Source organism: Leptonychotes weddellii, chromosome 3 (assembly GCF_054177405.1).
Source record: "Leptonychotes weddellii isolate Sample4059 chromosome 3, ASM5417740v2, whole genome shotgun sequence".
Lineage (NCBI taxonomy): Eukaryota > Metazoa > Chordata > Mammalia > Carnivora > Phocidae > Leptonychotes > Leptonychotes weddellii.
In genome coordinates this window covers 30,603,608-30,630,552 of record NC_138371.1, presented here as the reverse complement: position 1 = coordinate 30,630,552, position 26,945 = coordinate 30,603,608, and the positions used below count along the sequence as shown (strand labels likewise).

Here is a 26,945-nt window from a genome sequence, read left to right as displayed (position 1 = left end):
TGATAAGGAGGTCCATGAGGGTCAAGAGAGTTGAGTGACTCTATTAAAAGCACCCAAAGTTTGTGTATTATTTTTTAAATGTTGTTTATTCTGCCAGTTATTAACTCCTTAGTTGCATGCCTCGCTTCCTGGCTCTCCTGGAAGACCTAGGACAGTGAGTTCTGTGCTTTTCTTCTTTGGTCAGGTCTCGCTCGGGCAAAGTCCATTCCCAGCCAGACATACTCTTCAGAAGTTGTGACCCTCTGGTATCGGCCTCCTGATGCCTTGCTGGGAGCCACTGAGTATTCCTCTGAACTGGACATATGGTAAGAGCTAGTGCCAAGAGAATGAAGAAAATGTGAGTCATTTTACCTAGGAGGATTCCTTCATCATCTGTATTGCATTTTAAATAATAATGTTAATAATGACAATCACATTTATAGACAGAAACATAAAGTGCTTTTAAATACATATCTCATTTGACTTTTGCAATCATTTTTGAGTTTTTATGGTTAAAGAAACTGGGACTCAGAGAGATCTGGCCCAAGGCATATTCTGAATCCGATGTTCTTTCTACCATGCCTCTCTCTTCCTAGCTCTTCTCTTCAGTCCTTCGTCTTTCCCCCTTGTCCTCAGAGAAACACACACACATACTCCCTGACCAGAGATACACACACAGACACACGTCTACACACTAATGCTTGCACATGCCCAAGCACCATTCTGAGCTTAGAGAAAAAGGCACACAGACCATGATTCAATAAACCTGATTTTCACACCAGTTCTATTTCTAATTAGTTACTCTGGATTTTGTTATCTTGAAAAGCATTATCCTCTTTGTGTCTGTATTTCTCCATTTTTTAAATGAGGGTAATAAACTCTCTCCATGAGAGGGGCTATAGTATAAGAATCAGATAGGTGTTTCCAAGTAAAACCACATCACTGGAGAGGCTCTTGGATTAATGGGATGCTACAGTGAGTGTGGGATAACTCATCATCCTGAGCAGCAATGTTATGTTATCAGATCTTATTTCTGGAAATATCCCAGTTATCCGGGGGCCACAGTGAAATGTGTGGTGACTTTGCAATCATAGCCACCCCCTCAAAGGTAACAAAATATGTGGACATCCTTCAATTCCTTAGAAGGTCTTATATAAACAAAAGGCCTTGTTTTAAAAAATATATCAATAATAGATTTTTAAAAAATTAAATAGTAGTCTAAAAGGCTAAACTAAGCTTTTGGATTTCCCAAAGAATTGAGAAGGGTTGCAGAAATATCCCTCCAGTGTATCTGGAGTCATTGATTCCCCAATACCCAGTACCATTTCTAGAAATATCACCAGCTAGTCAAAATCCTCCCACAACTGTCAGCTCTCAGGGCTCTGTGCTGTCACTTCAAAGGCTTGCGACGGGCTCTGGCTTTCTCAGCGCTTAATGATTACTTCCTAGTCGTGCTTCACAGAGTGAAACTTCGGCTCATCACTTTTAAACTTTGTTTTATTATGGAACATTTAAAACATTCCAAAGATAGAGCATATAGGGGCACCTGGGTGGCTCAGTTGGCTAGGTGTCCGACTCTTGGTCTCAGCTCAGGTCTTGATCTCACCGTTGTGAGTTCCAGCCCCGCACTGGGCTTCACGCTGGGTGTGGAGCCTACTTGGAAACAAAACAAAACACGCACATGAAAAAATATATACCATATATATACATCAGTGATTCTCAACCAGGGCAAATTTTACTCCCCAGGGACACTTGGCAATGTCTGGAGACATATTTTATTGTCACAGCTGGATAGGGTGTGCTCCTGGCATCTACTGGGTAGAGGCCTGGGATGCTCCTATGAGGCACAGGACAGCCCCCCAAAATGAAGATTTATCTAGCCCCAGATGTCACCAGTATCAAGATTGAGAAACCTGATGTAGTTTAAGAAGCACGATAAGTGAACTTCATGAACCCACTACCCAGTGTCACAACCAGAACACGCTGTCATATTTCCATGTGCCCCTCTCCCAACAACCTGCCCCTCTACCAGGCTGGCTTCAAACCTGAATTTTTTTCTTATCTTCATTCCCTTACCCCTTCTAAAAATCATATTTTTACATTTTTATGTGTTCTAAAGATAGTGTTTTGTTTTACCTGCTTTTGAGTCTGTAAAAATGGTATTATATTGTTTTTAGCCTTCTGGGTCTCGCCGTTTTCTACTCCAGATGTTTCTAAGATCATTCATGTTGACGTATGTAGCTGTGCTTTATTCCCTGTTGATGGACGTTTCAATTAGTTAGTTTGGTTTTTTGTTTTGTTTGCTTTCGTTGTAATGAATATACTTGGTACTCATATTTAAGGATTTCTCTATAGTATTTACTTAGTGGATTTGCAGTGTCACAGGGTATATGAATGTTCAACTGCCTGAGATAGCGCCGAGTTGCTTTCCAAAGTAGTTGTAACAATTTATACACCAGCCCCTTAACCTCAGCTGCACCAACTTTATAATCAAGTGGGTAGAATGGTATCATGTTGTGATCTAAATCTGCGTTTTCCTAATTAGTAATGAGGTTGGACACCTTTTCATGGATTATTTGCCATTTGTGCTTCTCTTCTGTGAATACCTACTTGTGTCTTTTGCTTATTTTCTTTTGGTCTCTCTGTCTCTGTCTCCCTCCGTCCCTCCCTCCCTTTCTTTCTTTCTTTATTGATTTATATGTGTTCTTCTAAATAGGAACCTTTTATCAGTTTTGTGTGTTGCAAGAAGCCTCCTCAGTTCATGGCTTATGCTTTCATATCCTTATGTTGTCTTTTCGAACAGAAGTTCTTAATTTTAATATTGTTGACCTTATCAAGTCTTTTCTTTTATGGTTAGCCCTTTTGTTTCTTGTTTAAAAAATTCTTCCCTCCTTGAGGTCAGAATGATATTTTCCAATACATCCTTTTAAAAGTTGTAAAGTTTGTCCTTTCATTTTAAATTTTTAATATACTGGAAATTGATTTTTGTCTGTGCCAACCAATTGTCTCACCCCAATTTCTTCGGTGATCTGCTATACCAAATCTCTTATAAATCAAGTTTCCATAAATGCAGAGGTCTGTGTCTGGACTCTCTACTCTATTCTGTTCCACTAGGGGCCAGTTTCTCTGTCCCTGCACCAATGTCCCACGGTTTAATTGCTATAGCTTTATAATAATATTTGATATCTGGTAGGACAAGTGTCCCCACCTATTTCATCTCCTTCCTCAGGAGGGTCTTAGCTATTTTTCCCCTTTGATTTTTCATATACATTTTATTTATTTATTTATAAAGATTTTATTTTTGTGAATCTCTACACCTGTTGTGGGACTCGAACTCACAACCCTGAGATAAAGAGTTGCATGCTCTACTGACTGAGCTAGCTGGTGTCCCATGATTTTTCATATACGTTTTAGATTCAGTGTTTCAAGTTTCATGAAAAAATCCTAGTGGCATTTTCATTAGAAATTGCACTGAAATTATAGAACTCTCTGAGGATAATTAACACCTTTATAATATTGTTTTCCAATTTTTTAAACACAGTATATCTCTTCATCTGTTTGGTTTGTCTTTAACATCTTTTAGTAGTTTTATCATTTTCTCTCTAAGCTCTTACATATCTAGAGCAAAGGTCCTTGTAAGTCTATTTCTGCTGTTTATTGTTTCTTTTCGTTCTTGCATACGGTATCTTTTTTTTCCATGTGTGTTTAGTTGTTTTTGACTGCGATATGCTAATTTGCCTTGGAATTTAATTTGTGGGATTTTTTTGAGGTCTTGAATGATTTCAAGGGAAGATTTGCATTTGGTTCTGTTATGTGCATTATTTTTCAAGAAATTAATTTTTGTATTTTATATAAGTGTTGGTCTGCCACTCAGATCTTGATTTCCTGATATCATTCCCCACTAAAAAGAACTCAGACATTTTGGAGAAATGGCCAATTCTAAGGCTGGGGCAGGGAAAGTATAAGATGAGCCAGGAACATCTTGGCGGGCCAGAACATTTTTTTACAAAGTAGTCAAAAAATGATGGGATTATATCAAAAAGACAGGGGAAGCAACTTGAAGAAATGTCCACTGGTCACAGATGTACAATTTGAGTACAATTTGACTTAAATCAAAGCAAATTATGTGGGTAATGGATTATAGCCCACTGAATAAAATAAGAATGCGCAAGTCCATACTAAGGTTAGCTGGCTAGCTGGATAAGAAAGGAAGCACCTCCTTACAGTAGCACACCAGCTAATAACTGGAGAAGAAATGATGGACTTAGAAAACCACTGTTTTGCAGTGTAGCAGTGATTGGCTCAAACAAGAATTAACAATGTTAAACTAGAGCAGAAAGTTTGATGAGGAATAAAAAATTTACATCGTCTCAAAGTATCTCTCCACAAATTACTTATCAGTTACAAAGAAAAAAATAGTAGTTTATAGTTAGAGAAACTTGGCAGACACCACCTTCACCAAGTGATTAGAGTCAATATTATCAATAATGGGACTGACTGACACACGGTGCCTCCTAATATGAAGCACTGAGAAGGGTACAATATGACTTATGTGGTTTTCCTGCCCAAAAAAATCCCAAACATCAGATAAATTAACTCTGTTAGAGGGACATTCTGCAACATAACTGGCCTGTCCTCTTGTAAAGGGTTGTAGGAGAGGGAAAATTTCCCTCTGTCCTCTTAGAGTCTGTGGATGAACCTGCAAACTGACAACAGATTAATGGGAGAAAAGCATGTAAATTTTATTTGATGTTAAAAGTTTTATGTGACATGGGGGGAGGGGCTTTATAGAAAGAAGAGAAAACCCCCAAAGAAGCAGCTAGGCTTGGAGGCTTTTATACCATTCTGACAAAGGATGATAAATTTGTAGGGAAGTGATAAGACAAAAGAAAGGGGCTTCTGGACTCTTTAGGGGCAGTAAATTGTGGGATGGACATCCTCACAAGGGGAATTTATGCCCTACTTTCAGGGAGATGGGGGAGGCAGAAAGCTCATCATATGTTTGCTTTTTCTCAGTTGCCTTCAGCTCAGAATAATCTTTATACCAGAGTGGCATATTTTGGGGTGGCATATTTTGATCCCCTACTGGGTCAAGGTTTTAAAAGGCAAAGAAAGACTGAGGAATTGTTCCAGAATAAAGAAACTAAAGAGATAAGCCAACAAATGCAATGCATGGTCCTAGATTGGATTCTGGAGGAAATGGAACTAAAGAACAGTACTGGGACAAAAGGTAAAACTTAAATATGGACTGTAGATCAGAGAGTAGTATTGAATCAATGTTAAATTTCCTGATATTGATAATGGCACTGTTGTTATGTAAGAGAGAGTATGTAGAGGTGAAGAATTAAAGATCTGCAACTTACTTTCTCTACTGCTTCAGAAAAAAAGAGGAAAAAATGAAAGAGGCAAAACGTTGGCAATTGGTGAATCTGCTTGAAGAGAGTTCTTTCTACTATTCTTGCAACTTTTCTTTAAGTTTGAAATTATTTAAATATTAAAAGTCACCACCAAAGTTGAGAAAAAGCTGGTGTTCTACCAAAGATAGCATAAGAAGCATTGACCTAGTATGTGATCGGTATTTGCAAATATTTCACATGCGTTTGAGAAGAATACAGATTCCTGAATTGTTGGGTACAGGTTTTTACATATATTCAAAAATTCAAGGTTAATTGTGTTATCCAAATCTTCTTTATATCATTTTTGTCTGTTTAACTTATCAAAGTTGTGCTGAAATTGTTCACTACATTGTTGATTTCTCTTAATTCCATTAATTTTTGCTTTATATACTTAAAGCTACTTTCATTAAGTGCAAATAAATTTAAAACTCTTTAAAACTGTTTAAAACTGTGCACTTTAAATCTTACTTTTGGAATAATTTTCCTTTCTTTTGAAGTAAATCTTTTAGAATATTCTTTAGTGTAGGCCTATCAGTGGCAAACTCTGCTTTTGTGTCTTAAACTCTCATTGTTGAAAGGTAAACTTGCTGGGGATGTAATTCAAGATTGATGCTTATTTTTTCTCAGAACTTTGAAGATATCATCCCCCTGCTTTGTGTTCCGTTGTTGCTGTTGTGAAGTTTGCTTTTAGCCTAATTGTTGAGAAGTTTGCTTTGAGCCTTATTGTCTTACTTTTACAGGTGATCTCTCATTTTAGCTAGATGTTTTAAAGATTTTTTTTTTTTTTGCCTTTATTATTATAGAGTTTTCACTTTAAGGTGTCTGGTGTGCGTTTCCTTTCACTTACCCTGCTTGGTATATATCGTGCTTCTTCCAGTTACAAATCATGTCTTTAGTTGGTCATTTCCTTCTTGAATGTTGCCTCTATTCCCATCTCTTTCTGGAGCTCCAATGAAAGATTATCAGACCATGTTTTTCTATTATCCACAGTTCTTATGCTCTCTTTCATATTTCCTGTCTCCTTAACTTTCTGTGCTGCCTTCTGCATTATTTCTTCAGTTCACCTACCAGTCCTTTAAGTCTGTCTTAAGCTACGTATCCCTCACATATACAAGATATAACACAAATGTATATGATTTCATTGGTGTTTCATGAATTTAACCATGAATAATGATAACACAAAATAGAAATTCAATTTTAAGTTAAAGTTATTGTCATTGCTTATTCATTCCATTCTTATTATTGTGTTCTCAGTAAAACTTAAAAAGTAATATAAAAATAGAGCAATAGGCATCTTTCATTGAATTTACTGTTATTTTTTTACTCTCTACATAATTGTCAGGTATCAGGTATTTACATCACGATTCCTCTTCCCCCATGTTTTTTTCTTTTCAGAGTGGTAAAAGGGGAAGTGAGTAGGGAGAAGATTGCCAATTGACAAAGGAAGGAAAGGGGGGAAATCCTATTGTGCTAGGCCACAAAACCCCATAGGGCACAAGCTGAGTGCATTTTTTATTTATTTATTTATTTATTTATTTATTTATTTATTTGGTGGGGGATGCAAGGGGAGAGGGAGAGAGAGAAAATCTTAAGCAGACTCCATGCTGGGCTCGATCTCACAACCCTGGGATCATGACCTGAGCCAAAATCCAGAGTCGGATGCTTAACCGACTGAGCCACCAAGGTGCCCCAAATTGAGTGCATTTTAAGAGGCAGATGACCATGGGGGAGCATTAGAGCCTTCGTCTTAAAGAAACTAATGATACCAGAGTGCCGGAGCCTCTCATTCACAGTGAGCCCAGGTGACAGCAGTGTCAGTGGGGGCCCAGAGCAAACAGTTAGACTACGGAAAACATACAAGTAGGACATACTGGTTATTCCCAGCACTTAATACCAATGCTCTCTCATCTCCCATCATCGTTTCTTCTTTCTTTCTGCCACCTTTTCAAACCTTAAAAGATTCTATTAGCAACTTCAGTGAGAAAACTCAATGTTTTAGGATAATTACACCATTTTGTTTTTGTTTTTTACCTTTTTTGTATTGTGTTAGAATACACATAAAATTTACCATTTTATTTTTTTAAGATTTATTTATTTATTTTAGAGGGAGAGTATGAGTGAGGGAAGAGGGAGAGGGAGACAGTCCTCAAGCAGACTCCCCACTGAGCGCAGAGCCTGACACAGGGCTCAATCCCACAACCCTGAAATCATGAGCCAAAATCAAGAGTCAGATACTTAACTAACTGAGCCACCCATGCACCCCAATTTTAAGCATTTTAAAATGTACAATCCAGTGGCATTAAGTACATTGACATTGTAGTATAACCATCGCCATTATCCATCTCCAAAACTTTTCGTCATCCCAAACTAAAACCCTGTACCCATTAAACAAAGACTCCCTATTACTCCCTTCCCCCAACCCCTATTCTACCTGCTGTCTCCATGAATATAACCCTTCTAGGTACTTCATTTAAGTGCAGTCATACAATATTTTTCTTCTGTGTCTGGTATATTTCACTTAGCATAATGTTTTCAAGGTTCATCCGTGTTGGGGTAAACTGGGTTTTAAAAAAGGACTTATTTTGGCACACAATGTGTACTATTCAAAACTGACTTCAGGCAGCTGCTGGTTTTAGGACTATGAAAAGTTGTTCCTGCCTGAGAGATTGCAGATTTTTCCTGCTGCAAACTTCCAAATATAAAGAGTGGCCCAGGGAAAAGCAAATGGAAATGTCATGTCACTGTCATACATTATGTTGTACTGAATTAATTTCAACAGTGAAAAATGAAATACTGATCCATTTCTCCCAACAACATTTTTGTATGCTCTTTACACCTCTGAAAAACCTAAAACTCCTGAGATGGTTGATTTCCCCAGAGATTGCCTAAGGAATTTGAAGAATCTTTTACTCTCTTAGGGAAGAATTTGTTCATGCTCAGAATAGAGGAAAAATTAGAAAGAAAGCCAGAAAAAGCAAAAAACATAAGCTGTTTCCTCTAACTTGACTGAAGAGCCACAGTTGGAACAATAAAATGACCCAGTGCATCTCTCCTTTCTGGAAGGATTCACTGGTTGACGCCATGGGGGCTTTTTACCCTGCAAAGGAAGTTCCCCTTCATCTACATGGTCTGCCCCAAGGGTATCTCCACAGAGCAGAAATCCTCTGAGCAGCTTAAAGATAGGAAGGGGAAGAAGAGGAGGTAAGAAGAGCCAGAGGATGAAGATTTAAGAACAAAGCAGAGGAGTAAAAAGAAATAGGAGCTGGTTTCCTATCTGGACCTAAATGTTCAGAATATTTTAAATGTTTGCTTAAGGCTAGGCTGGGGGTGGACAAAATAGACAATAGCCACTCAACTTGTTTACAAAGCAAATTAAAAAATACAGTAGCTCTGAAGAACAAATGAAAAAAATCAGAAGATGAGTTGTATAGTTTTTAAAGAACAATGCTTACGTCTAGAAAGCATCTTTTGTTTTTCAAACTTAAAGTGCACGGATTTATTTTCTTACCAATGCATTGATATTTATGGTACTTACGGATGTTCCAGGTACTGAAATATAATTGATTTAGGAATTTTGTTTGTCTTGCAAGTGTCCAAGTAAGCACATGGGCACCCACGTGTGTGTGCACACACAGACACACACACACACACACACACTATATATATATATGTATATAAATATTAAAAATATAAACAAGTAAACTTAGACTCTATATTTGTTAGGTGAGAAAGGTTTTAATCTACCCCTAGGTGAAACTTAAAAAGAAAGACTCGAGAATGCCGCTAACACACCAACCATACGAATGCAAATGGAGAATTTCAACCAAATGTTAACATATTATTCTGTAACACAAACACCTTGTACTACTTGCATAATGGCCTGAACGTCTCCAATATTTTACATAATTCTGTACACTGTCCTAGCGGAGTAGAAGACAAAGGACACTAAGAAGTTGCTCACAAAAGGACTTCCTTCTTGGTTTCCTACAGCTACTACTATGAAAAAACAACAAGTTTTTCCCAAGCAATGAAAACCTTTTGAAGAGAAGAAAAAAGTGGACTGCAGGTTTAAACCTGGTAATGACCTTGGTTTTCAACCTTGTTTAAAATATACCATCAGAAACAAAAAAATAAATAAATAAAATAAAATAAAATATACCATCAGGCCTTCTGGTGGCTTGTGACCCCTGGCGTTTCTGGTAGGTGTTAGGGTACTGGATGGAAGGTTGGCTCAAGTCTTCAAAAACCAACACATTTCCATTTCTATTTCAGAGCAGTTAATATACAATTACATATGTTTTACACACACACACATTTTTTCATTTCAAAATGAAGTGGTTTGAGACCTTTCAAGCACATACAGAGAAAGCAGTGGGTGGAGACCATTTGATGGCATTCACCAACTCGATTTCCTAGTTGGCTTATCTCATAATTGACCATTGCTCGCAATCAGGATGGTTTTTGACCATTTGACAGTTTTCTATTACTTTTATTCTCCTCCGTATATTGTTTAACTCCTACCTTTTATATCTGGTGCTTTAAAGACAAGAAATAACAAAAAAAATGGATTTTAAAATACAAGCTAGTGAGGAGCTTTACAATGGCAATAATTCTAAAAATTCACCTCAAGATACTGTTCGCCAGATTCTTAAGTTATATTTGTCTGATCAAAATTCTTATATCAAATATCAAGATGTCTCTAATACATGAAAAATAATTAAAAAGTAAATATGGTGGCCACTGTATCCAAATTGGCTTTTTAAAAATTGCCAATGATTTGATATCTTTTATTTACATATGTGCATAATTCTGAAAATAAGCCAGTTGGTTATTTTAAATGCAAACCAAATAGTCATGAAAACAGTTTTTATCTTTTTTGACATGATAAGATACAATGATGTTTCGATTTTCATTTTTTCTTTTTTTTAAGATTTTATTTATTTATTTAAGAGGGAGAGAGAGCACCCATGAGTTGGGGGGGCGGGGCAGAGGGAGAGGGAGAAGCATACTCCCCTCTGAGCAGGCAGCCCAATGCTGAGCCAATCCCAGGACCCTGAGATCATGACCTGAGCCGAAGTCAGACGCTTAACTGACTGAGCCACCAGGCACCCCTCAATTTTCTTTTTAATATAAATTCTATCCTCAAACCAGACACATTCTTAAACTTGTTTACCAAGAAATCTGCTTTCTCCTCCACAAGCAATTTAAAGTGAAATTAAATAGCGTGTGTCTGCAATCCAATGGAAAAAATGAAAAGTTATCATATGTAATAAATACATATGAATAATATTAAAGACCATATTTAAAATGAACTTGGTAATAAATTTTTAATAATATGGTCATCTATAATAAAGTATTTTACTTAACTATCTTTCTTTATCATGCCACACAAGAAAATGTCAGGATGATTAAGGGAGTTTGCAAAATTATGTGTTTTAAGTGCAAAGAATTTGGAGTGAAAGGATAGGACCATGAGGATAATCACTGTAATCTGTCACCTGGACCACTTTTATCTCTCAAAAGACTTATATGAATAAAAATGTGTATTATTAGCAAAATAAATCTTAACCCTTACTGTCCCTCAGGAATTACGCTCCAGTTCGACCACAGAGGAAATAAATTTTATATTTCACCCATTTTGAGATGCCCACTCTCTGCTAAATAGGATGCACCTTTTAATCAGTAGCGTTTTACCAGGGCCATCAGCCAGGCTGCAGCTGGGACTGTAGGTACCTTTGCACATGTGTGAACATCAAATGCCAGCATCAAAGATTGCAGAATGGTCGTCAGTGACTTGGAAGAAAGTCTTGCAGACAGGAGAGCTCTTTTTTCTTCCTTCTTTTTTAACTAGGAACCAAACGGTTGTGGAGAGGGAGTGAATCAGACAAGTTTAGTAACATTCTTTAAGCAGGAGTCAAAAGTAGGTTAACTCTACGTAATTGCAAGGTCAGCTTAGGAACCCAGGACCGATGACTCTTAGTTTTCTTATGGATTATTTTAAGAAATGCTGCATCATCAAACTCCTGATATAGAGGATGATCCCATGGATAAAAACAGACATCAAAGAGTCTGAGTCAAATGCTAATGTAAAAAAGTTTTAGGAGTACCCAAACCAATTTATTTCACTTAATGTTCCATTTGTTGCAAGTACAAGTATGATATGTGATAAAATAATCTGTCCAATTAAATTTATAATAGCCCTTTCAATAGCTGTAAAAGGAGCATTCTGATTGTGTCATGGTTTAACTTGCAGGAGTTTTTCTTCTTAATATGTTATTTACACTAAGGGTGCCTCTTACAATGAATGATAGCATCTTAGATTCCGTGAAAGAGAGCATTCAATTTGGAGGTTCAGTACTTTTGCCTCTTCTCATAAAATGGATAATGAACTTGAATGAGCTGAAATGTTTGCTATCTTTACTGTGTTCCTAAACGCTGGCTGCATATCATTTTAACTAAAAGCTGCAGACTGTTCTTTTCTTTTTCTTTTTTTCTTTCCCAAGACTTTTAATAGCATGTGGCCCCTGTTTAACCCCCCCAAATATTTACTGGAAGGAGAAATACTAGCGGTTCACTTTCGCATGTATTGTTTCCTTGAACGTGTTGGGCCGACTCTTGTTTCCTTTGCTAGGGGCGCAGGCTGCATCTTTATTGAAATGTTCCAGGGTCAACCTTTGTTTCCTGGGGTTTCCAACATCCTTGAACAGCTGGAGAAGATCTGGGAGGTAAGAGAAGAATTCCTCTGAGGAAGAAGAAATACCTACTTTTCAAACTTTGAACCAAATTGGCTTTAGAGACTATGAAGTAGTCCATGTGCTTTGAGATGTTATGCTGTGTATTAAGGCTGTGGAAATTAAAAGCAAATTAAAATCTTATTTGCCACAGGTATAAACACCCTGGGAATGAAGGCGGGGTCAGGAAACCGCCTGTTGTCCTGTAGCAGCCCCTGAATCCACCTGCTCCCTGTCACGATTTTCTCAACCTCCCAGGGCAATTTCTGCCGGTTCTGCGTAAGCACGTCTCTGCCTCACCACCCTCAGCTCTAACTCTATCATATATTTGGCCCGGGGTCCTTGTCAACTGAAGATGAGACACTAAATTTCCACAGAACTCTGATAAAACAAAGGCTTACGGTGTCAGTGTGAGAGAAGCATACTATTTATCACGCTCTTCCAAAACCACATCCCTAGGGTGTGAAGGTGCTTTTCTGTGTGGTTCCCTTTCTTGACTCACTATCCCTACCTCATTTGAAGATTTTATTTATTTATTTGTCAGAGAGAGAGAGAGAGCAAGCACAAGCAGGGAGAGTGGGAGAAGGAGAAGCAGGCTTCCCGCGGAGCAGGGAGCCCGATGCGGGGCTCGATCCCAGGACCCTGGGATCATGACCTGAGCCGAAGGCAGACGCTTAGGCTGAGCCACCTAGGCGCCCCTCAAGTAAATAAAATCTTTTTTTTTTTTAAAGATTTTATTTTATTTATTTGACAGAGAGAGACACAGCGAGAGAGGGAACACAGGCAGGGGGAGTGGGAGAGGGAGAAGCAGGCTTCCCGCCGAGCAGGGAGCCCGATGCGGGGCTCGATCCCAGGACCCTGAGCCGAAGGCAGATGCTTAACCGACCGAGCCACCCAGGCATCCCTATCCCTACCTCTTTTGTACCATGATGTACTTCTTTCTTTCATCTCTTGTAGCTTACGTTCCATGTACTACAGTCATGTGTAGATTTTCCTTTTTCTGGTGTTTTTTTTTCATTGTGGTAAAATATACATAAAATTTACTGTCTAACCATTATTAAGTACATTCACCTCGTTGTGCAGCCATCACCAGCATCCAGTTCCAAAACGTTTTCATCACCTGAAGCAGAAGTTCTGTACCCACGAAACATGAACTCCCCATCTTCCTTCCTTCCAGCCCCTGATAAGCTCTCATCAACTCTGACTCTATGAATTTGCCTATCCCAGGTATCACATATCAGTGGAATTCTAGTGTATTTCTCCTCTGTGTCTGGCTTATTTCGCTTATACTTTAAAGTTTCATCCATGTCGTAGTGTGTGCCAAAGTGCTTTAAACTACACTGTTGTTATCCTGGATCCTGCTCCCTTTCAAGTTTGCTTGCTTGCTTCTGGAGCATTCTTGCTAAGAGCCTCTGATAAGGGGTTTCTTGGGAGATATGGCCAGAGTGGGGGTTTTCTGCGTAGGTGAGGAAATTCGTCTTCTCTGGAACTGCTTTACAATTTTGAGGCAGAGACACAGTTTTGTTAACACAACCACAGTTCCAAACTCTGAGGACAAAGTGAGAGCACGTCACTGCATTCAGCGGTGTGTTATCTTTTATACTATTACAGTTCAAGCAGGGTAGAAACTTCAGCATTACAGACCAATCCTGAATTAGTGTTTCATTAAACGTGGTCTACACAGATGAAAATAGGAAAGCTATTTTGGGTTCTATGATATTTGATGTAGGAATTGCCTCTTTGAAAGCAATGGGTCCATTCTACTCTCCTAACGTTTAACCACAACTGTTATTTACATTTATCCTGAGATCTCACTCTTAGGAATGAAGACATAATGAGAAATCCTGAATCGTTATTTTACCATCTTTCTAAAATGCCTCTGTGTGTGTGTGTGTGTGTGTATCTGTGTTTTCATCTGAATAACTGTCACGTCTTTTTGATCAATTTTTTAGAAATCTAATTCTTGTAATAAGTGTTTTTAGCAAATAATCCCAGATGTAGTTCTAAAACCAGAATAAAATAAACTACACAGACTTTAAATCCATTAATCAAAATGCCTTTGGTTTCCTTTCCAACAAAGGCAGAAAACAGCCCTGTGCAGCCCACTGATTTCAAACATAGCACTCACTCTCTGCCTTTTAAAAGCCTTCAGGGAGAGAGTAGATCAACAATTTTTGGTTTTCAGTGTCCCAGACAGTGAAGTGGAGATTTGGCAATTTTCTCAAGTGAAAACGAATTCAATAACTTTCAAATAGAAACTGAGCATCAAATTGCCAAATAAAGGATATTGGATTTTTATTTAAATGTTAAAATTTATCTCAAGCTTAAAGATTTCAGTATAATACTAAAAAATGTTTGGTATCCATTTTGTTGGCTTTAATTAAACATAATACAAAGTAACCAATAATTCTAGTAACTATCACCTTAGAGAAAATATGGATGTGGTTGCTATTTATTTCCTTTGTTGCTTTTTCTTTATTACCTTTGCTACCTTTTCATTGTGCTTTGCCAGCCGCCAGAAGACATTTGGGTGCATGTGAATCCCTTGTTTACGGGCACATCTGTACAAATAGAGAAGATAGTAAGTTGAAAAAGAAGAATCAGCTTCCCATCCTCTGGCCCTCTCCCACAAAAGAAGAATTAGTCCAGTTGGTTTTTCAAAATGGATTCCAGGATTCTTAGTGTTCCCTCAGGCTCAGGGTGGTTGACAGGAAAAGCCTATAATCCTCTCAGTAGCTCTTCAGTTTGTTTAGGGAATGGATCAAAGAAAGATTTTCCTGGGTGGCATGATTTTTTTATTGTATGAGAGAAAATAGCACTTCAGTGTCTTTTGTTTGAGGACGATCTTAGCGGGCGCCACAAAATGTACCTCTCAGTCAGCGTCCTAGTCAGCAAGCTGGTAGACATTAAGATTCTGGATTCTGCATTGATTATTATTAGTAACTGTTGGGCAGTTGACTTCCTGCCATAACAATTGGGCTGCCATCTATATCCAGCATTTTGCAGTTATTAGATTCTATGAGAGACGCTTCTAAAAAGAGTTATGTTGAGATACGCTTCTAAGAAGAGTTATATTGTATAGTGGTGTAGTGAAAGCTACTAATATTTCGCTAGTATTTCACAGAAACCATGTTATTCTAGCTCCCAGATATAACTGACATTGGGCTTTTAGGGTTATAGTAAAAGAATGGTAAAATGATGTCTACAAAAGAACTCGAAGTAAATGCACCATTCCAGATCGGAAGTGTTTGGACTTTGTACTCCAAAAGACTTTTATTTTCATATTAATTACAAACTGGAGCTTCCATTTGGTAATCCACAGCATAAGTGAGCTTTCTTTCAAGTGATGCTGTTACTTTTACAGTCCACCAGTTAAAAGCCAAATACTATTTTCCAAGCTGCTGGGCCACCAAGGAAACAAGATGAGATGAATTTGGTAGGAAGGACTAGAGTTAGGTTTGGCATCATTTTTAGCTAAAATTCCACTGTCTAAAGGTCAGTAATCTGAATCCTTTTTAATTTGAGCACATCGGGGAACAGCTGAATGCTCATGCTGAGGCATAATTCAGGCTACGTTCTTTTGTATGTGTGTGTGTATTTCATCTAATGTAAGGCAGAGGGACAGTCACCCCTGCCTCTTTATATCCCCGACTCCCAAAATAACCCCATGTTATATGGTGACCATGCCATAGAGATTTATTGATGAGACTATGACTTTAAGCAAGGCTATATGATCTGCCTCCGAATAACAAGTGAGTTAGTGAAGACACAGGCTCAGGACCTGTATTTGGGTCCTCCTGAGAAACAGAACCAGTAGGATATATAGAGATACATAAGAGGAGATTTATTATGGGAATTGGCTTGTGTGATTATAGAAGCTGAGATCTGCTGTCTGCAAGCCAGAGAACCGGCGTAATTCAGTCTGAGGCCAAAGGCCTGAGACCTGAGGGGATGATGGTGTAAGTCCCAGAGTCTGAAGGCCAGAGAACCAGCAGGCCCAATGTCTGAGGGCAGGAGATGGATGTCCCAACTCAAGAAGAGAGACAGGGAATTTGCCCTTCTTCCACCTTTTTGTCCTATATGGGCCCTCAATCAATTGGGTGATGCCCACCCACACTGGAGAGGGCATATCTCTCTACTCAGTCTACTGATTCAAATACTAATCTCTTCCAGAAACATCCCCATAGACACACCCCAAAATAATATCTTACTAGCTATCTGGGCATCCCTATTCCCAGTCAAGTTGGCACATAAAGTTAACCATCACAGGACTTTAAGAATACACTGCAGTTTTGTCCATGAAGCTACAAACGTAGGAAACACTAAAGTTTCTTTCATGTGTGTATCAGCTAGCATAATGTGATGTGTAAAATGAATTCTTCCCTATTCCTCCCGATCTGTCCTTCATGCCTCCCGCCTCATCTTTCTGTCTTTCTTTGGCTTTGTATAGGTGTTGGGAGTCCCTACAGAGGATACCTGGCCTGGAATTTCCAAGCTACCTAACTACAATCCAGGTAATATCTACTTGAGCTTCTGAATGCTCTGAAAATTAGCAATGTGAAGGCATTTGCCACACAGATACGGTGCCCTTCTTTTATTGTTAACTCAACAGTGAAGATAGGTCTAGATGAATTTTTAGATTCATATATTCCTGCTAACCCTTTTACGAGAAGGACACTGAAATAGTTGAGGTTAGATCAGTTCCCCAACTCTGTACAACAGCAGTAGCAAGCTGCATAAGAATTCGGAATGACTATTGCTGTGGATTCCAAATCCATTTCCAAATACTAAATGGCTCAAAAGAATCAAAAGATGGTCTCATTTTTGAGCCCCCCATGACTATTATTGACTTTATTTGCTGGTTATTGTACCTCATAAAATATAAAAAGAAAGCTGATACAACAGAGGGGAAGTAGAGGCTCATTAGGTCTAGGACAGGCCAAGTAAGATGTCTCTAGATTACAGAAGAGTTCATCCATTGTCTCTGGACCTAACACTTGGTCATTCTCATCACCCATTTGTTCCTCCAAGACTGGCTCCTGGGAATGGATTTGGAAGGGTTGGACGTGTTGCCCATGGGGGAAGTCTTTGAGAAATAGTCCCAAGGCCATGTCAGAGAGATCAGATTACCCAGTAGTCACTTCAAGGATGTTGAGCCAGAAGAAGAGAGATAAGCAGTGAGCTACAGGATGAAGGACTGTATCAGAGGCTGGGGAAGCAAGTGATGGCCATACCAAAGCTGGACTCTTGCTGGCAGGATTAAAGGGGAGGTAGATGTGTACAGATAAGGACAAGATTGGGGTGATTATGACTCAAGTCAGATTTTCTAGTTCTCATACTGACCCATCACTAAATATGGACTTTCCCCAAATTGTTGTCATTACTAAATTTGGTATGAGATTATCCTAGAAGGGTCTCATGAGAGCAAGAAATTGTAGGAAGTTTTAAAAGGCAATTAAAGAGGATAACAAAAAAGATAAGAGGCCAGGGATTTTTTTTCTTCTTCTTCTTCTTTACTCCCGCATATAATACTTTTGCTCAAACAGCTATACATAGGGATCAGGCATCTTGAACCCACCAGGATTATGAAAACCCTATAGCAAGCTAAAGTCATCTCAGCTGCCTTATGAAAGATCATATGCATTTCTAAATGGCCTTAGTGTCATTTAAAATAGTTTACCATTTCTAACTATTTTGTTCGAGTGTAGCACCTGAGAAAAATGCCACTTTGGCCATAAGGCTTGGAATAGTGCCTTTTCCTTTTGGTCTGAAACAGAAAAAAGAAGAGGCCACTTGTAGAGACCATGGTCTAGTCTGTAATAGTTTTATCTCCAGCTGTCATGGTTGCTAGGAGAAGCTGGTTCTATTTTCCCACCCTGCCCATCTATACCTCTCCCTACCCACCTTCCTCTCCAGATGAAAATGGAACCCCTCAGCTTCCTACCACGGATGCAAGCAGAAGTTTAGGGTCACAGATGGGCTGTAGAAAACAATTTGGATGGTGTTGATACAAATCTGCCATGGTGAGCATATGCTGTTCCTCCAAACTTCAAACGTTTGGGTTTCAGGTTGGTTCAGGCGAATAAGCAGTGATCCTTAACAGAGAATGCCTTGGTGAGAACAATAATGATAGAAACTTGGTCAAAATACTTCCCTGCCAGATTCTGCACTAAATAAGAAAACTGGGTCCCAATAAAACAGTGAGAAATTTGTTGCATTTTTCATTTTGCTGTCATTTCAAAGTAATGTGCAATTTTTTATTTATGAAGAGAATTCTCCAGGCCCAACATCAATAGCATTCATATTTTGCATTGCTTTTCTAGTAGGGATTTAATTTAATTCAAATAAGTCAAAAAATTTTGAACACCTACTATCTGCCAGGTGCTATATTATGCATTGGGTCTGCACGGACAGATCCGGTACATTCTTCAATGTCTGAGAGTTTGGGTTTGTATTCATTCATCCACACTCTTTCACCAGCTCTCCTTATTGGGGGGGGATGATCATTTGTGAGCCCCGCTTCCATGGGCTTGGGCAGTGTGTAGCTGTGGGTCAAGCTAAGCTTATGAAAGAAAGAGAATTATAACCCTTCCTTAGCTACAAGGAAGATGTCTAACTCTGTATCTGTAAATCTTAAAAGTCCAGCATATCTTCAGCATGAAGTCAGTACTACCGATAACTCAGTCATAAGGACTGTGTTTTAAAAGGGCCATCATCAGGGCGCCTGGGTGGCTCAGTCATTAAGCGTCTGCCTTCGGCTCAGGTCATGATCCCATGGTCCTGGGATGGAGCCCCGCATTGGGCTCCCTGCTCCACGGGAAGCCTGCTTCTCCTTCTCCCACTCCCCCTGCTTGTGTTCCCTCTCTCGCTCTCTCTCTCTGTCAAAATAAATAAATAAAATCTTTTAAAAAAATAAATAAATAAAATAAAAGGGCCATCATCTGTGTTCTAGGACCATCCCCTTATGTCGATTGAGAAGTCCCTTTGAACCACTCCCCACCCACCCCCCATCACTGAGCTGCTGCTCCCCAACACTTGAACTCCAGGGATTAAGAGAAAAGAAGAGGGGATGGGAGTCAGAAAAATATCACAGAGGAGAATAGTAACACCATTCTGGAAGAGACTTCCATTGTTTTCCTTTTCATTCAGTAGTAGTAAGAGTTCCCAAACTTTGAATTTAGCCATATACTAATTTGAGGGAGCCAAGAGCTGAAAACTTGTGAAAACCATCCGATGTCCATCGATGCCTACTCTACCCTTTCCCAGACCTTGTCTGGACTATGTCTAGGAGGGGAACACAGTTTCTGTTTGTACAAGCTTAAAAAAACACCTGGCGCTGACCCACCTGGACAGGTTTCTCTGGCCAATTACCTGTTTTCTTGGGGCACTGATGAGCAGGGTTGTAGGTTTTCTAGCCATCAATTCAGACTCTTCTGCCTGATTAAATCTGGGCAAGGGAAAAGAGGTATACAATTTTAGACACTGGGCTTCCTTTCCTTCTCTCTCTCTTTCTTTCTCTCTTCCTTCCTTCCTTCTTTCCTTCCTTTTTCCTTCCCTCCTACCCCCCACCCCCACTTTAAGCAAGCTGGCTGAGAACTCTGTGTCCTCTACTTCAAAGGGCCAGTTGTCTTATTTTGATGTGGGCAGATTGAGAAGTAGGCTTTGAAAAGTAGGCTTTTTTTTTGTTTAATCTTTTCTCCTGGGATAGCTTTCAGAGCAATATATCCAAGTGTCAGTAAGGGGGTTCTGACGAGCACAGATTCCCAGACTCTCAGCAGGATCATTCTCTAACAGAAATATAAAAGTGAAATATTAAAAACCCTGGAACGTGAACTCCATCTGCATGGTAGCCAGTGGCTTGCCTGCTTGCACCATGGGAAAAAAAGATCTTGAAAAAAGAGGGAGGAGAGAAAAAGTGCTTTGAGTACGAGGTTTACAGGTTTAGTAGAGCATAGTAACATCCCCTCAAAGAAGTGGGTGTTGCTCTGTGACCCCCCAAAATGCTCTGCCTTTGACTCAGCCGCCAGAACACTCACCCTCCCCCGGGAACACACCCCCTTTTCACATGCTAACTGAGGCGCCTGTGATTGGCTGAACAATAAACTGGTCACACTTGCTAAAGGCCTGCCATCTCTCACACAATTAGCCAAGACACATTAATCAAACTGGCGGTGAACTGGGGCTGTGCTGGCCTCTGGGGGAGAGGGGGTTGTCAGCGTGCGTTTTGGTGATCCTTAATAAGAGTCCATAGGAAGCAATAATAAAGAGCAACATGCTGGAGGGGATTCTACTATCAGAAAGTCTGAAAAGGTTAAAGCCCCAGTTCATGTCATATCTGGGATGTACTAGGTTTATGGCAGAGAGGATCCCAGAAGCTTAAAGCAGACTGGATATTGGTCTTGGCTAAAATCTGCTCATACAAGACAGTAGTGTGAATTTAAAGGGTAGATCCCTATAGACAATTTTACAAAGTTCCCTGGGCCTCTGAGCTTCCTCTCCTGCCTCCCTCCTCCCCAAAAATGCACTCAGGAGTCCCTCCCCTTTTGAGCCTCAAGCACTTCAAATCCAACTAAAACCAACAGGAATAAAGCATGTATAAGAAGTGGAGAACCATTTAGAATCAATTAAGAGAAAGTATTAACTGGCAGGGTGTTGGTCCTAAAGTAATTATTTGGAGGACATAAAAAAAGAGTTAATTTTGAAAGAGAAAAAAAAATAAGCTAACATTCGTACTTTCAGTGGTAATATCTTCCTTCTTTTCTTTTCCAAATTCCCTTTAAATAGATTTTCCAATGGGAATATAGAGCTAATAAGATCATACCTTAGAGACCAGTTTGCAACAGAATCATGTAAGGCTTTTAGGAGCACCAACTAAATATTTAGACGTTTCTCAGTGAATGTAAACGGAGCCCTTATTCCTCTGGAGGTTGTCCAGTCACCATCTCATTAGATGCAAAGATCCTGTGATAAAGAAAAACTTTTTTTTTTGTGCCCACATGATTGCAGCCCAGTTGTGGTTTTTAATGTGTCATTGATTGTTTCATCCAACTCCTTTTGCTCCAATGAAAGGGTCTGCCGTGGCTCTGTTTGCTTCCTTAAACATGGGTTTTGAAAGCGCTCATGCTGTGTGAGCTCAAATCGTAGCATTAATGTGCTGCTGGGTTCATTTCACTACACTCAAAAGCGCTGAGTTTAAATCCCTCTCAATTCCATTTGAGGCACCAGAAGACTTTATCCTTCTCCACTAATGGTTCCAAGTTTACATCTAGATACTGGGGGTCAAGGACAGGAGAGGATTTAGAAATAACAGTGCATGACATTAGTCAATGCATTTGCCAAATTGGCAATTAGTTCCTGATGTGCATGCAAAGCATTTTATTCCTGTCTCTTTGATGCTTGTTCCCATTGAGAAGGGAATAGAGTCCACAGAGGCCTTCAAACTTTTAAAGAAATATCTGCTGAAAATCATGCCTGATTTGTGACATGAGCTCAGCTGCAGGGAAGCATCTGGGATTATCCTGGTTCTTTCAGCCCCAGGAAAGAACCCTACACATGGAAAGATTTTCCACTGGAGGAACTTAGTGGAAATCAAAAGGCAGAAAAGCAGCACTAAAAGCCCTGCGGGGACCCAGAATCAGATGTACTAGAAACCATAGGCAAATGGATCCTGCTGACGCCCAGTCATCTTCAGGATGCCTGTTTTTTCAACTCTTGACCACCAGGTGGAAGCAAGAAATAACGGGCGTGGAATACAGACATTACATTTTGGCAATCTCACCTTACACTCAGAATGTTTTCTTTTGACCTGAAATCCAGTGTGAGAGCTTCACTTCATTGGACACCGCTATGGGACAGATGATGATTGCAATCTAAAATGATCCTTGTCCCTACTGGGGTGGCAAAGAGCTACCATGCTTTGTGTTCAAAGGGTTCTGAGCATGTCTTTGTGTGTTTGCTGTGAACAAAATGTAAGATCTGCATCAGCATCCACTGTGTCACATGAGCTGTTAGCCGAGGGAGTTAATGCGATGGGCTCAACAGGGAAAACTACGGGTAAGAGAGGTTTTAATTATGGACATCAGCACCTCACAAAATGGCAAGTCGAAGCTCCACCTTTTACTACCTGGGGCACTTGAGGAAGTACCCTAATCTGCAAAATGGGAGCAATCCTGTCATTTTAAAAGTGTTTCCATGCACCAGGCACGGAACACACATAATTGCCGCTTCTTGCTATCGCCTTCGGTGTTAGGCAGGAGGAAGCAGGTTTCCCCTCAGGTCCACCCAGAGGCATTTCCTAGCTGGGAGAGGAGTCAACCCCTGGCCAAACCTGGTTCTCTTTGCATTAGCCATGCTGCATCCCTCGGTCTCATTTTGCAGGGTGATTCTGAGAAATAAATGAAATCATTGGACCTTATTTGCCAAGCTGCCTAACTTCTAGTAGGTGCACACAGTGAGTTAGTGCCCATTGTTTTGCCCAGGATGGAAGTTCATTCGGTGGTTTGGTGACTTGCCAGGGTTCAGAGTCAATGCAGGTGTGTGAGAATTGAAGTTATGCCTGGTTTTGTTTTGTTTTTTTTAAGATTTATTTATTTATTTGAGAGAGAAAGAGAGAGCAGGGGGAGGGGCAGAGGGAGAGAACCTTCAAGTAGATTCCCCACTGAGCAAGGAACTCCATCTCACCACCCATGAGATCGTGACCTGAGCCAAACCAGTCGGACGCTTAACCGACTGCGCCCCATGAAGTTACGCCTGTATTTAATGTTGAGCTCCCTTAGAATTCTTGATTCGTTGTTGTTAGGCACACCTCCCTGTGCTAGAACTGACTTCTGTTAGCTTGCTTGGGCCTAAACTTTGCCTGAATTCACAGTCCCTAAGAGCAGACCCTCAGTTGTCCAATTTCTACCCAAGTCAGTGTGAGCACCTGTTAAGGCTCTCTCTTCTGATGAAGGCTCCATTCTGTACACCACCACCCCCCCCCCGCCCCACTTAAAATGCTGTGAGAAGCCTGCCCACTATGACATGGTCTCTTCCCTGGCAGAACTCTTAGTGTCTACATGCTACATAATGGGTGGCCAATAAAAGCTACTAAATCACAGAAGACATCAGCGTTATCTTTGTTGATTTCACCCCAAGCCTGGTATGGTAGCAAGAGAGCTAAAGATCTCTACAGAGCAACCTTGACCACTTCTAGGGTTTCTAGTAATTGATATCTGCCCCCTAACTGGCACGTAGTAGTGAGCCAATACCTACCTATTAAATGAAATCAGTGACCAGGAATTAGAAAACGTGCAATTCTACTTCTAATCACACCGTCTTAGGTCTCTAATAATCCTTGTTCTGCCCACTTGGCCAAGAAAGTACATGTAAGTTATTAGTCATCTTATTTCTGGATAATAATAACTACTGTTGACTGAGCACTAGCTTGAGTTAGGCACTTTACCTACATTATCTTACTTTGATTCACAGCAGCCCTATGGGACAGGGACAGTGTTATCATCCCTACTTTACAGATGAGAGCACTGAGGCTCAAGAAGGTTTATGTCTGGCCTAGGGTCACCTAGCCAGGAAGGGGGTGCTCCAGAATAGCTAGACCGGTTGGATTTCAAGGTGATGCTCACAGCTGTATCCACCTTACTTTCCAGCTACTGAAGGGCAAATATGATGATGATATGGTAATGAAACAATGCCCTAGAGTGGGGAGCAGCTAAAAATGAACTCTCCACGTTCATTTCCAAATGATTATGTCCTTCTAACTAGACTTGGTTTTAGAGTCTGTGAGCTTGGGGACATGTTTTTGGAATGTAATATGAGGGGAGTCCCCATCCTGGGACGCTGGCAGTCCTGGCTTGCCAGAGCTAATGTGTGAACCCTGATTGGGCTCATTACTGTTGCACGTCTACAAGGCTGCAGAAAGCTCCTGGGGAGTTACTATTAACATCTTTATTAACCCGTCCCCCAAATCAGTCAGTGCAATTCATTTAGATACATAGCCTACTTTGATCTTCATTAATAGTTTCTTCTAGTTTCTACATTTATTTTTAGTTTTCTCATCTTTAATTTATTTGGTGGCAGTTATTAGTTTTTATTGAGGAGGACTAGGTGATCTTAAAGTAGTTTGGTTTAGGAAAAATTGCAAATGAGTGAAAGCAGTTAAAAAAAAATTCTTTTTTGAAGTAAAACCCGGGACGCCTGGGTGGCTCAGTCGTTAAGCGTCTGCCTTCGGCTCAGGTCATGATCCCAGGGTCCTGGGATCAAGTCCCACATCAGGCTCCCTGCTCAGCGGGGAGCCTGCTTCTCCCTCTCTGCCTGCCGCTCCCCCTGCTTTGTGCTCTCTCTCTGACAAATAAATAAAAATAAAATCCTTAAAAAAAATAAAATTAGATTAAAAAATAAAGTAAAACCCTACTAGATTCCTTTCCAATTCAAGAAAAGGAGCCTTAAGATTCCAAATATCATGGAAATGGCTCCACCTGTAGGCCCCTCCCCCACCTTCACGGCCAGTGCCCTGTTCCACCCACCTCTGTAAGGCATAGGGCAAGACACGCCAAGTAGGCTCTCTTGAGGTTCTTTTACCTTTCAAGGATAAAGTTTAGTAAATTTATTTCACTTTTATTTTGTATCCAAGCATCAATTTTTCATTCATTTAACAAATATTTATGAATGCTAGGTGTTAGGGACTAGGAGATTAAAAAATAAATAAGACATCGATACCTGCCTTCAAAGAATGCAATCTGGAGGGGAAAAATATAAATAATACAACGTGGAAAGTATTATTATAGCAGCATCCCTTGGGGGCCTCTGGGAACACTAAGAAAAAAAGCCCCCCTTAGTTTGTCTGGGGAATTTAGGGACTGTTTGAGAGAGACAGAGCTGGGTCTCAAAGATGACTAAGTGAGCTTTTTCCAGGTGAGCAAGAGGCAGAAGACATTCCAGACAAAGGAACTTGACACTAAGGAACAAGAAAGCAGGTTTACTTGATATTATACCAACCAGGTAAATTGCTCAAGGAAGCGAGAATGTTAGCTTTGTGGTGGTACATTGCTGGAGATTAACCTGGAAGGGTAGATGGGGACCAGATTGGGAAATGCTTTGTAGTCATCCTAAGGATTTGGACTTTGACCAATAAGCAAAGAGAAGGCATTGGAAAATTTTTAACAGGGAAGTGAAATGGCAGGATTTAAATTTAAAAATTGCTTGGAATACTATATGTAGAATTAAATTGGCGGTGTATCCGAACCCAAGTCCATCTGCCCCATGCACAGCAGGTATGCAGCAAGGAGATCAGAAGCAATGTGGCCATGATTTAGATTCTAGAAGACAAATATTAAGTCTCAACTAAAGCAGTGGCAATGGAGAAGGAATGGAGGGGACAGATCTAAAACGCATCTAGGTGGTAGAGTCAAGGGGAGGTTGTAACTGATGGGATTCGAGTTGTGCGGGAGAAACCGTTGGATCTCCAGTGGGTGAATGGGAGGGCCATTCACTGGCACAGAAAAGAAAGGGGGAAGGAACAGATTTGTGGGGAAAGTAATGAGTATACGATTGGAACATTTTGAGATTACGATATCTATGGGACCACCAAATGAAGATATCTAAAAAGCAATCAGAAATACAAGTCTGTGATTATAAGTGTCCAGTGTAAAAATACAAAATTGGAAGTAATCTGATTAAAGAGGTATTTGAAGCTCCCGTGTGAATTTAGTTACCCAAGGGAGACTGTGAAGAGAAAGAAGACTAGGATCAGGGCGCCTGGGTGGCTCAGTCGGTTAAGCATCTGCCTTCGGCTCCGGTCATGATCCCAGGATTCTGGGATCGAGCCCCACATCTGGCTCCCTGCTCAGTGGGGAGCCTGCTTCTCCCTCTCCTGCTCCCCCTGCTTGTGCTCACTCTCTCTCTGTCAAATAAATAAATAATTAAAAAGAAAGAAAGAAAAGAAGACTAGGATAGAACACTGGGGCACCAGTCCTGAAGGGTCAGGCAGAGGGAAAGGGGTCTTTGGAGGCTAAGAAGGAAGAGCCAGAGGGGCTGGAGAAGACAAGGAGATGATAGTAATCATAATACCATGAATATCATATGGCCATAAGCTCGTTGGGGGACAGGCAATACCATGTCTGTGTCAGCCCAGTGCTGAGCACATGTGACAGCCCTTAAAAATTTGTGGAGACCACAGGGAAGTGGTAAATGTTGTCACCTGATGCATCATCAAACACCATACACATCAAATGCATGATCAAGCTATAGCTCGGGGCACCTGGCCGGTTCAGTTTGTAGAGCGCGTGACTCTTGATCTCAGGGTTGTAAGTTCGAGCCCCACGTTGGGTGAAGAGATTACTTCATAAAATCTTAAAAAAAAAAAAGCTGTGGTTCAAACATCCTTTGTGGGGGTGGACAGATTGTTAACGATGGTACCCCCCCACCCCCTGCCCCCAGGAGACAAGCGAGAGATTTCTGATTATGCCCGTTCCCTTCACCTTCTCCACCCACCAGGAGCAAGGCCTGGCCTCCCCTTCCTCTGCAGAGACCATCACCTTAGAAAGAGGCTTCAGAGGATGGAATATTTTCTTAGGATCCACAGGAAGTTTTGAGCCAGGGTTAGAAAAGTGATAAGCTACAAACGTGAGTTGGAGTGCCAGGTTCAAATGCCAAGGCACGTACTTCATGAGAGCACTGGCTTTCAGCATCCTGATGATGGCAGCCAAAAAGAATCTACAGCCTGGTAAAGCACCAGAAGAGCCAAGCTTAGACTCCTTGAGCCAAAGACTGAGGAAGTCCACGGCTGTGAGGGCGTTGAGTGTGGTTAAGTGGGGGGGAGTAGAAGAAGAGCTACAAATTTTTGCAG

The 26,945-nt window shown here is 40.3% G+C and overlaps 1 protein-coding gene and 1 long non-coding RNA gene across 3 annotated transcripts in view; one reads left to right on the top strand and one right to left on the bottom strand.

The window, feature by feature from the left end:
* The window catches only part of CDK15 (cyclin dependent kinase 15), an 80,217-nt gene that overhangs the window by 27,015 nt on the left and 26,257 nt on the right, over positions 1–26,945 (top strand). For both annotated transcript variants that reach the window (XM_081813883.1, XM_081813882.1), the window contains exons 8-10: positions 185–305; positions 12,007–12,100; positions 16,557–16,620. In XM_081813883.1, the coding sequence (XP_081670009.1) occupies positions 185–305; positions 12,007–12,100; positions 16,557–16,620 (279 nt within the window). The remainder of the gene's footprint in view (positions 1–184; positions 306–12,006; positions 12,101–16,556; positions 16,621–26,945) is intronic.
* On the bottom strand, positions 18–11,294 carry LOC145720489 (uncharacterized). The gene is made up of 3 exons (XR_014143421.1): positions 11,109–11,294; positions 1,526–1,635; positions 18–312 (listed from the first exon to the last, which is right to left on the bottom strand). It is a non-coding gene; the product is annotated as an uncharacterized LOC145720489 (long non-coding RNA).